At 36.3% G+C, this 12,381-nt stretch overlaps 1 protein-coding gene across 2 annotated transcripts in view; it reads right to left on the bottom strand.

Moving 5' to 3' along the window:
- LOC148946941 (lysosome membrane protein 2-like) overlaps nucleotides 1-10,979 on the bottom strand; it is a 206,086-nt gene extending 195,107 nt beyond the window's left edge. Inside the window, exon 1 of one of the 2 annotated variants that reach the window (XM_089096747.1) lies at nucleotides 10,829-10,979. In XM_089096747.1, coding sequence (XP_088952873.1) covers nucleotides 10,829-10,855 — 27 coding nt within the window. In that variant the 5' untranslated portion in view covers nucleotides 10,856-10,979. Of the gene's footprint in view, nucleotides 1-10,686; nucleotides 10,706-10,828 lie in introns of those variants that run through there. The other variant, XM_089096748.1, reaches the window with a different exon arrangement.
- Between the last annotated feature and the right edge of the window lie 1,402 nt (nucleotides 10,980-12,381).

The following is a 12,381-nucleotide window of genomic DNA, read 5'->3' as shown; positions in this document are numbered from 1 at the left end:
GGCCCGGGGAGGGCCTTTGGGGGTCTGGGGAGGGCCTTTTGGGGGCGGGGGCCCTTTGGAAGCCCAGAGAACCTTTGAGGACCGGGGGCTTCCTTCGGGGTTGGGTTTGGGGGGATTGGAACCCTTTGGGGTTGGGGTAGAGGACCTCACAACACTGTTCAAATGGAACTTGTGTATTATAACGACCACAGACTTTCACCCTCAAATTCTCTTCTAAAATCTCTTCAAAAATCATATTTTAAAATGTCTCTAACTGTTTCACCAAAATAATTCTCTAAAATAATAATTTGTTCTGAAAAGATATAATAAAGCCTTATAAAACTATTATAATGGGGGCTCTGGAGCCTTTGGGGCGCCGGGGGCCCTTTGGACGCCCTGAGACCCTTTGAGGACCGGCGGCTTCCTTGGGGGTTGAGGGGGGGGGATTGGAACCCCTTGGGGTTGGGGTAGAGGACCTCACAACACTGGTCAAATGGAACTTGTGTATTATAACGAGCAAGGAATTTTACTATTAAATTCTGTTCTAAAACTTTTTCTAAAATCATCTTTTAAAATGCCTCTAACTGTTTCGCCGAAATAATTCACTAAAATGGCTAAAACGGTTTCACCAAAATTATCCCTAAACGTAATTTCAGCGAGTTCCTCTTGTTTGGCATCCCTGTGCTGGCGCATTTTAAATTATTTGGAAACCTGATTCCTGCGGTAAGATCTAAACATTCGCACAGAGACAGTTCTTCTGGAAGAACTCCAGACATTAATAAACTTCCCGCCGGAGACAATTCAATCAATCATGACATCATCTGCCATGTGTGATCTAAACTTTGCCTTGGAAACAATTCTGGTCGAAATCCAAAGACATTAATTAACTTGACGTCATCTGTCAGACATTAATTAACTTTGCCCGGAAACAATCTATTTCCTATTTCTGGATCATAACATTCGCTGAGAGCGTGCCAAAAACAACAATAACAATAAATACTCGGATCATAACATTCGCTGAGAGCGTGCCAAAAACACACCTGGAGAAAGAGACCATTGACCCCATTAACCACGTGGTTCCCCTTGACATTCGCTGGGAGCTTGCCCAAAACAACAACAACATTGACCTTGACATTTTTCTCGGAAACAACAACAAATACTGGAAATGCGCGATCTAACTTTGTTCCGAACACTCATAACATTTGCCTCGAACAACAACAACAAATACTGGAAACACGTGATCTAACTGTTTCCCTGAAACTCATAACATTTGCCTCGAGCAACAACAACAAATATTGGAAACACGCGATCTAACTGTTTCCCGAAAACTTATAACATTTGGCTCGAACAACAACAACAAATATTGGAAACACGTGATCTAACTGTTTCCCGGAAACTCATAACATCTGGCTCGAACAACAACAGGAAGTGTCATTAACTTTGCCTCGAACAACAACAAGAAGGAAGTGTCATTAACATCTGCCTTGAACAACAACAAGAAAGAAGTGTCATTAACTTTGCCCGGAAACGATTTGGTTAATGACTCAATAATCCATGAAAGTGACAAAATTCCTGTTTTTCAAATTCTCACTGACAAAATCCATAAAACAGACATAACCATCCAAGAAAACAGACATGAATGTGACAAAGTTCCTGTTTTTTCAAATTCTCACTGACAAAAACCATAAAAACATCCATAAATGTGACAAAGTTCCTGTTTTTCAAATTCTCACTGACAAAAACCATAAAAACATGCATAAATTATGTAAAAAAAGTTATAGGTGGCAGCAGGGGTGGGCAGTGGGATCAATAGGGGCATCTCTACTCAAATTACGGCTCATGACGTGAAATATATCTTAAAAGTGAACAATCTTAACAGATTGTTTAACAAGATGTTTAAAGGGGAAATTTTTTGTTGCTGTCACACAAATTATCAAACTTTGCCACAAGAAATGTGGAATTTCATGAGTGCCCAGTCCCGACGCCCCCTTTAAATATGCCACTGCCTACACTGTCTGAAAGCTCTTATTCCCATTTTCTGGTTAAAAATCAGTATTGATAGACTTTTACAAAGTTACTTAGCACGTTAGCTTGCTAAGCACACCGAAGTCAACAAATCACTAAAAAATCATAAGGCTAAATATTGACAGACCGGCGGCGCGCTACCGCACCAATGGTACCGGCGGCACGCCGGCACGCCATAATTTTTTTTCTACACGCCGGCGCATTTTTCATCGGCAGCGGGCTACCAATAAATCTCTGCGGCGTCGGGGTCTAATATATAACCTATCTACAAATTAAGCTCGTTTCTAATTGCTTATGCTTCCCCATATTTATAAAATTTCGAAAAACTAGTACTTTTCTGAAGACTGAAACTATTTGATTTTCTTATACAATTTAAACTTTATTCTAAAATGTATCAATATTGTGACCGGTGAATGAATAGTGAGAACCTTATACATTAGTTTTTATTATCTACAGGGTACTTGTGGACGCAGGATTGTTAAGGACTTTTATTTTCTTTTTCTCTTATTTCTGCGCGGATTATGTCTTCAAACAGTTCGGGTAACGGACTGTATGCAAGGAGCGACTCGGCTCAATAGTAACCGAAACTCTAAAAAACGGAATTTTGATATCAACAGATACATAAGATTAATTGACTTTTTTAATTTTTATATTTGAAATTATTCAAATATAAAAATTTCGTCAAGTTTAGTCTTATCAAAAGTTCCGAGCCTGAGAAAATTTGCCTTATTTTCTAAAAGTCATAGAATCTTATTCGAAATCCCATCATTAGATTCAGTGTATCAGAGAACCCTACTATAGAGGTTTCAAGCTCCTCGCTGCAAAAATGTGGAATTTTGTATTTTTAATATGTTTTTTTCAATACCTCACACTTTACTCTAAAGTTATTTTTAGTACGAGTACTTTCAAAAGACCTATCTATTTTAAATAAAGGGCCTTTGTGATTCAGGGATTTGTAATTCGAATAAAACTCGAACTTTGGCGTAAAGAGCGAGGTATTGACTTGGGGGCGAACCCCCTCTTGTACGTAATAATTTCTGTTCGTTTTAATTTTTAATGTTGCTCCTTACTTTCAGTTGAAAAAACTTGTTTTTTTTTCATTTAATTGACTAGAAGGCGAACTCCTTAATATACGTAATAATTTTGGTTAGTTTTAAGTTTTGATGTTGCTCCTTACTTTCAGTTGAAAAGACTTATTTTTTTTTATTTTCTCACTAAAGTGCTTGTTTTAGAAGTTTTGAAAATTCAGGAAAATATGTCGCATAAACTGTGAATTAATAATTTTTGGTTCGTTTTAAGTTTCAGACTCACTCTTTATTTCCATCATAAAAACTTTGTTTCCAAAATTAATTTAATTCTTCGGTTCAAATGTTTTGAAAATCAGTCACTGAATAAAAAAGCCTACCTACTAATTATATTTGTTGCGCTCGAAAAATGAAATCGGTACTTTGTAATAAGACTTTAGCTTAAAGAGTTGGCAGCTGAGGCGTGGCAGCCCTCTATATATACAGGATGATTTTGTTCGTTTTACGTATCAATGTTACTCTATACTTTCATTTAATTAGGTTTTTTATGTTTGAGTTATCTAAAATTGTTGGTGTTTATCTAAAATTGTTTTGTCTGTTGAGGTCAATATCGGTTTAATCGAAATTAACATTTTGCCCATAACCCCCTTAGGGAAGATTCTTTTCAGCTGAAACTTATTAAAATCAGAGGCAAGATTTATACAGATTCAGGGACTATAGCAATCATTTCCATAAAAGATTACAGCATTAAAAGATCTCCCCCAGGGAAGATGAACTATACCATGAACTATATCCCTAGAAAATTGTATGCCGAATAAATGTTGTACCTACAGAGATTGCCGCTATAAAGAATGAATGATAATAAAGATTTTATCACAGAAAAAACTATCCAAGGGGTATTGAAGCCATGGGTGGGTGCAATATTCTTAGGTGCAATCATTTATGGATGTTATTTTCTGTCAATGCCGGGTTCCTGTGTGATGAGATAGATGTATTTGATTCACTACGGATACTGTACTGCCCTTCCATAATAATTTTAAAAAACAAAGTTTTTCCGAGGGAAGTAAAGAGCGAGGTTGAAACTTAAAACGAACAAAAATTATTAGTTCAAAGCCTATCTAGCGTATGTCAATAAAACTGATGCAAATAAATGAGCTGGTGACATTTCTTTTTGTTTGTAGGATTACAGAAAACTAGCGCTTTACTGAAAACACAAAAGAATATAGGAGTTTTGGTACGTAAAAGTAAAACTTTTAAGGACACTTTTAACAGTATAAAAGTAAAGCATTTTTAGATTATTGTTTTATTTTTTTTGTTTAATTTGGTATCATTTCTGCACAATGAGCTCAGTTTAATGATTGATTGTCGTTTTGGACCTGAAAAGGACATTTTTCATGATTATTTTATAGACAAGTTCGAAGTGAAGGAATCTTATTAGTATTAGGACTACAAACTCGCTGTCGAAACTGTATCACAACTTAAAATCCTCCAATTTATAGAGAGAAATACCTTGATTTCCAGAGTTCATATTACGGTTGATATGTTCTTCATTTCGAGTAATACTAGGTGAGACCAAGATGTTGCCTGATAAATCAATCCATCATTTATAGGCTGTGTATTGACTTTAAACTTATTATTTTTATGCCCAAGTTTTTTAGATTATTTTAATTGTATACTGAAAGTTACTGATATTACAGCTCTTAAGGATGTTATAGATTAGTTTGTTCTTGTAAGGCTACGAATTTACTTTTGACTCATAAATCAATATTCTTGTTTTCTATACTTGGCTTTTGTGTTTTCAGTAAAGCGCTAGTTTTCTGTAATCCTACAAACATAGGGAAATTCAGTTGATTTATTTGCATTGGTTTTACTGATATATGTTAGATAGGCTGTGAAGTAATAATTTTTGCTCGTTTTAAGTTTCAACTCCGCTTTTTACTTCCCTCGGAAAACTTTATTTTTTTTTAAATTAATCTATGCTCGTTTTTGATTAAAATTTAATTTAGAAACTACACTGCTATGACCTTTTCTATTTATATGGAGTAATTTCTGTTGGCTTTGAGTTTTAATGTTGGTCCTTAGTTTCAGGAGCTTCGACACAAAAGGTAAACTGAGCGGACAGGTTTGTATATCGACATACTTGCGGAAAATTTTTCTAGCTCAACAGAACCGTGCCTTTAAACCTAGGGATTTATTTGACCTGTCCCTAAATAAAAAGCCATATATTACTCAGAAATGAATGGAAATTTCAAAAAAGATTATTTTTTGTATAGTTACGATAAATAATATTACAAACTAAGTTTGTTTTCATTTCAAAAATTTTGGGAAGAATTACCTAAATTCTCCTACAGAACTGTTTTCATTTGTCTTTATTCCTCTTTGAATACATAATCTTACATATGGGGAGAATATTACACTGGAATTGTCAAGTAAATAATTTGAATAAGCGAGTATAACAATAAGTGATCCTTCTTTAAATATACAACTTTGAGCGGTTCCAGAACCATATGCCTACACTTCTCCATCCACTTAGTGGCAAGGACTTGGGGTCAGGGGCATAATTTTCTAAGGGGCAGAGGGGGGACTTTCCCTCCCAGACCTCAGTTTTCCTCCAGACCCCAGTTTGCCCCCCCCCCCAGGTGAAATTTATTTTCTTCAAAAATGTTGTCAAAACTAAGATAAGCCTGCATAATTCAAGCATCCACAGAAACAGGTCAGTTTTCTTTAGCACATCTTTACCTTTTTTATTACTATGCGGCTAGTTTTTCAGTTTTCTCTGTCATTTTGTCTTGATTTGGGAAAATTGGCTCCAACTTTGACACCCCCCCCCCTCTGCTGGACTTTGACAAAATTACGTCATTCGTTGGGGTATGGATTTAGAGATCTACTCAGAATGTCGTTGCAAACCATGAACTGGATGACCTCTATTCCCTTTTGAATCAAAATGCTTTACCAAATACCTTCCTGAGACATGCATCCTCAATAATGAGTGCATCATATTTAAAAAAACAGTGAACTTATCTGAAAATGATTGTATAGAAGGGAGAAAACCATAATTAAAAAAAAATCACCCAAGCAGGAAACGAACGTTCCTCGCGATAGCTTCTACATACTAATTCAAATTTCTACAACTGAAAGTCTCCGGTTGATTTCTACCTTCACTTAGCCATTTTACGTTTGGTGTTTTTTTTACCTGATTTTATACAGTCGACGCGTGATCTACATTTGACAGTTTCCAAACAAAATTTAACATTGTGAATTCGATAATCGAAAATTAATTCTCAATTGTGACTCCATTTGACGCTAGTGATTTAATTGAGACCAACTGCAATTGGATGTAAGACAGACGAACTTTCGTAAGTGATTTAACGCGGTTAACCAACCCAGTAAATTTTATTAGACCCTTGTTGTTAGAAGTGAAGTTAATTGCCCAAAATCTAGCTTCCGTAATTAAAGAATTGTGTTTAAAACCAACATTTAAATTTTTAGAGTAATTGCTTTTTCAAATTTTGATCTCAATATGTCAGTTTTTATTCCTATACTTAATCCTGTGGAAATTGGATATAACAAAAAGGTTGCTTTTGATTTTGTAAGACAGTGAAGGATAAATGGCATAGTTTCACCTCTTTTATTTGACTCAAATGATCCTGATTTCGATCAAGATGAACTTTATGATTACCTTCAAAAGATCAAGACATGGGTACCAACAAACCCTCCAACTCCCCTGAGTACCACCCCAATTAATCCTCCAATAGAACAGCCTCAACAGTCCCAAGTAATAGGATCGCTAATTGACCCTTTTTTTTAGTAATAACGCCACTCACAAAGTCAGAAAGTGGAAAAATAATTAAGTTTGTTACAAAATTTGTTATAAAGTTACAAAAATTGAGTTTGTTGCAAAGTTACAAAAATTTCAGTTGTTGTTAAATTGGTCTGATTCAAAAGCTTTGCGTCATTTTTGGCCCGTGGTTTGTTTCGCTCCTTTTTTGGGAATCTGGATCCCACGATTATAAATTTGTCAAGTTTAAAAGGTGGATTACTTGTAGTATATACCCCAGGCAAAATAGTAGGCAAAATGGTTGCAGAGTTTGTAGGCGTGGCTCAATTTAAGGATGAAAGGGTATATCTATTCTATAGTAGGATGCAAAAATTAGGAAGGTCATGTAGGGTGTCCTTAGAAGCCCGGGATGAAGGTGTTGTTCTTTGAATATTTGCTTTTATTTTATTCAAGGATTGGATCAGACCGTCCTACAAAAGTCATTTGTTAGAGAATAGTGCAGAATTTTTTTTTTTTTTTTTAGGTGATGCGTATAAGGTTGCAATACAATATTAGCAGATAGTGGGGAAAGGAGACACTTCTTCTTTTTCCGATGAATTTATTTCTGCGCTGACGAGGGTGAAATTTGGACTCAATGATAATGAGAAGGCACTGCGAGATGATACTGATTCCTCGCAGGGCGGTTTGGCTACCCATGGAGAGGGAGCTGGGTCTAAGGTCCCGTGGTTTAGTGCTGACGCCTCACGGTATTGTTTTTTTTTTGTTGCACTGCGAGATGGTACTGAATCCTCCCAGGGCATTTTGGCTACCAATGGAAAGGGAGATGGTTTTGACGTCCAGTGGGATGAGGTTGATGCCTCACGGGATGGTTTTAATGTGTAGCGCTAATAATTATGTAGAGATATCAACAGTAGTACTGCCATTTGTCGAACCACAAATTAGTAGAGCAAAACCAAATAGGTCTAAACCGAGGCGTTCCGCAGCAATGAAACCCCGAGGATTTTATTGGGAATAATATCTTAACGTCATTGCTGCATGGTATGATTTTTAGAGTTTCTGCAATTTCATTTATTTGTCGCTGGTATTTTCAGGATTAATTAGCCTTTCCCGGTCATTCCTTTTGCCCTAATTCAAAGTTTATACATAATCCCAACTTTCCTTGTCCTCATCAAATTCAGGGGTATGGGGAACAAGTCTATTTTAAAGTATACAAAGAAAAATGAAGTGTTAAAATATCTACTTTCCAACTACTGTTATTGGTGTGGTTCGTTTATACTATATAAATTTTTACTTATGCAAGTATTGTGTAGTGTTTATATTATGTAATTCTTTACTAGTTTATGCTGAAGAATGTTAGTAGGTGAGAAGTGAATAATTTGGGAAGGGTATTGAATGTTTTGAATTCAATTAAAGTTTGAGGGTTTAATGAGAAGGGGATAAGCCAAATTTGGGAAATTTAACTTAAAACAGGGGGGAGAATTTGTAAAGTATTTGGAACATAAATTCGAGAAGGCTTTTTCTGGTGTCTCGTTTCTTGGAGATTTGGCCATGTATATGTCAACGAGAACAGTCCAGGGGGGGATTTTGGGACTAAAGCTAGTCGTGGGAAAGGGTCCGTTCCCAGGCATGGTTGAACAACCAATAGCTAGAACTTCCGTTCCAAGAAAGTTATATTCTCGGCTCATTCCTAAAGGGAGTCCATCTTTCGCCTCCGTCGTAGCTAGTTGTTCTTGTGCTACCTTATTTTCTCAATGTGTATTCCCACGTTATTTAATAAAGACCATGTACCAACGTTTATGATCTATCTTTGGAATTTACGTAAACCATTACATCTGCCAATATAAAAGGCATACAAATAAAGAAATAAAGAGAGGTTTACACTTTCCCAACAGCACCACACATCTAGTAATGCGATTTTTATATATTAGTGCTTTTACCTTAAAGCTTATTAAGGGGGCTTGGAGGAGGAACATACGAGAGGAGTTCTTACAAACCTCTAGTTACGGGTTTTGGACCATAGTTATTACAGTGATGATTTCGTTTTATGCTTCCAAGCTTTTCTGCTTAAGAAGTGACATCGAAATATTGTTTTTAGTGCTATATCACATTTAATGATATTAGAATTGATAAACATCACGTAAATGTGAGCATTAGCTTTCAAATAAGCCATTGAACGTCACTCTAAAAGGTACTGGTAGCCCACTAGCCCGAGCTTTTCCACTTGAGACATGGCATCAAAAGTGCCATATTTTGTGCTATTTAACACATACGGATGCCAAAACTGATTAAAAGTACGTAGATATGAGCAATAGCCTTAAAATCAGCCATTAAACACCTCTCTAAGAAGTTCTGGCAGCCCACTAGCCCCTTGCTTTTCCACTTGAGACATAGAATCAATAGTGCCATTTTTGATAACATTTGACAGTTGCAGGTGGTGGAATTTATAAAGAAAACGTAGATGTGAGGAATAGCTTTTATGTGAGCTATTAAACATCTGCCTACGATATTTTTGTAACCCGCTAGCCCCACCCCTTGAGAAATGTCACAAAAATGCAATTTTAGTGCCATATGGCACTGGCAGATGATGGAATTTATAAAAGTCACGTAGATATAAAAAATAGTTTTAAAATGAGCCATTAAACATCTCTCCATGATTTTCTGGTAAACCGCTAGCTCCGGAGAAAAAAAAAAAACGGAAAAAAAATGGGAGACGAGATCAGTGCTACCCATGCAAAAAAGTGATGTTCCTTGTTGTTCATGGCGGGGGACTATAATTTCCCTGTACAAAATTTTCGACTATGCTGATTCCAATGGTACACTTTTCATTTTGATCTGACACCATTCGATGGGTTTCAGGCTTTTCTTCGAAATCACCATAGATTTCTTTTCGCAATAAACTTTATTTTTAATACAAACGGAAATAATAGTTCCCATTCCTGAATCCATGTCAGATGGCAATTTTTTTGCACTAGGCAGTTTTTTCTAAACGCGTTTTTTAACTTTTGGTTACTGTGGGCTGTTGTTTTCTTTTTACTAGGTTACAGCTACTGCTGCAACCATGATGCACGAATAATGAAATTCTGAGAAATGAGTGTTTTCTTTTACCAGGACAGTAAGAAACAGACTAATATATTCAAATATTTCCGCTATTTAACCAATCCATTCTCAGTGAAAAAATGGACTAAATACGATCAGTCTCAATGGAGGATATTGGAAATTGTCGTTTGTATTATTGACTATTTATTTTACTAATGTTTGATAAAGTAACTGCAATAATATGCCTGGAGCAAACAAGTAGCTTACCACTGAAGCAGACCTTGCACGGGTTAAGAACATACAATTACACAGACCAGAATTGCGAATTAAATATAAAATAAAGAAAGTAAATAAACAGAGTGTGCGAAGGAAAGAAATTATCAGGGTGAACCATTTTCAGAAGAAGAAAAAGGAGAAAGAGAGAGAAAGCTAGAGAGAGAGAGAGATACATTTTCCAATTAAAGAGTGATATGATGTTTGAAGTGATTTGGAATAAGGTCTAAAAATGTATCCTAAAAAATACTAGGATGGAATTTCAGAAGGCTTTGGAGGACGAAATAGAGAATTTCAAAGCATTAGTTGTAAATTGCCTGGGAGGAATACAAATTTAATTTTTGATTTCAGAAAAATGATCTCCATCATAGTTGAAACTTATAGGTAGTCCCGAGCCTTGGTTATACTATGTTCTCTCTGCTTCTATGTTGAGTAGTGTTTACACCTTTACATGTGTATCCGGATAAAACTAAAATTATTCGACATTGCAACAATAAGGAAAGAAATATAAGAGAAATACGACTACTATATAACCAAACCATAGTCATCATGGGCAAAAAAATCATTTACAGTTTTACGTTATTTATCCATTCTGTTTATCTTGCATGACTAGCAAAAAATTACAGATAAATACACCATAAAAGTAAAAACAAAAAGCCCACTGACGTGGGTTCCTAATGTCTGGACTAAAAATGAAAATATTTCCATTTACCTGTGCAATGGCATTATCAGTTTTCATTCAAAAATACGAAGATATAAAAAGTTTCCCAATCACGTCATTCACCAGACTTTGGAGACCACTAAATCGCAACAGGCGGGCCTATTTTGTTACGTTGCCTTTGACACTAGAAATATTATCATTAGTTAGAATGAATATTAGCCTTAGGCAAGGAGCAAAGAGAATTGTCACGCGAGTTAGAATCTTCTGCGGACATTTTGTTTCAGAACTGCAGGTTCCTTCTTATTTTATCAATCATCAGGAAGAGATGGAAAATAGACGCAAAAAAACCTGAAAGATATGTTTAGAAAAACTCAAAGAAACGGAAGTTATTCACTTAGGATTATACCTTGAACGATCGGTGAAATATCAAGAGTAGAAAAATATGTAACGTGGGTATATCTGTACATTTAGGAGACGGGATGAGATAAAATCTCTCAGCCATTGATTTTGTACGGAATAAGAAATTAGACAAACCATTCAGGCCATGTAACATGTATGCACTATTATGTATTTGATCAGGGGTGGATACACTTAGACCCCAGCGCCGCACCGATAAGGGAAGACCGGCGGCGGCGGGGCCAAAAATAGCAGCGGCGGCACGCCACCGGCATCCCGCCGGTGAGTTGTCGGTGACGCGTATTCATCAAGAGAAGCAGAAATCTGGAAGAAACGAAATGGCTGTGGCGTTTCAGAATCCTTGCATAATAGTTGAAATAATAGATAATAGATTCACCGTGGCAATTCAATAAGATCCAAGGAATCTAGTTAAAAGGGAGCACACACAAATCGGATTGGATTTTTATGCTGATTTCAAATATATAAACTTTATCAAGTTTAGTGTTACCCATCAAAAGTTACGAGCCTGAGAATATTTGCCTTATTTTCAAGAAAGAGGGAAAACACCCCCTAAAGTCATAAACTTAATGAAAATCACACCATCAGATTCAGGGTATCAGATAACGCTATTGTAGAGATTTCTAGCTCCTATATGCAAAAATGTGGAATTTTGTATTTGTTTCTGCCAGATGAAAGATCACGGATGCGTTTTTATTTGTTTTTTTTTTTCAGGGATGATCGTATCGATCCAGTTGTCCTAAAATATTGCAAGAGGGCTCATTCGAATGGAAATAAAAAGTTCCAGAGCACTTACACTATTAATGTTTGGGGATGGAAAGCACAACCAAAATCAAAGCTTCCCCATTGTCATTGCCCCTTCACCACTGTTAACTAGTGCAATGTTCGGCTTTCTGAGGAAGCGAGTGCCCCAAAAAACCCCCCTTAGATCAGTCCCTCGTTTTATGTCGTCCACTCTGCAATCTTTCCAGCCCTCAGTACTGTGTATCTAATTAGTGACATCAATAGCACATAAGTAACACCAGTCAATGAATTGAAGCACCATGGGATATTTAGTCTCGTATTGTTTTGGTGAAGATTAGCCTATTCATTTGATTATTTGACACCGTTTAGGGATCACCCTGAATAATGAGAACCCAAAAGAGGTGAAACACCCATACAAATGGTAAGTTTAGGCGAGACGCTCGGAT

This window comes from Artemia sp. Qi Xiang Cuo, chromosome 11 (assembly GCF_049724085.1).
Source record: "Artemia sp. Qi Xiang Cuo chromosome 11, ASM4972408v1, whole genome shotgun sequence".
Lineage (NCBI taxonomy): Eukaryota > Metazoa > Arthropoda > Branchiopoda > Anostraca > Artemiidae > Artemia > Artemia sp. Qi Xiang Cuo.
Note: the sequence above shows the minus strand (reverse complement) of the source record. Positions and strands in the feature narration are given on the sequence as shown.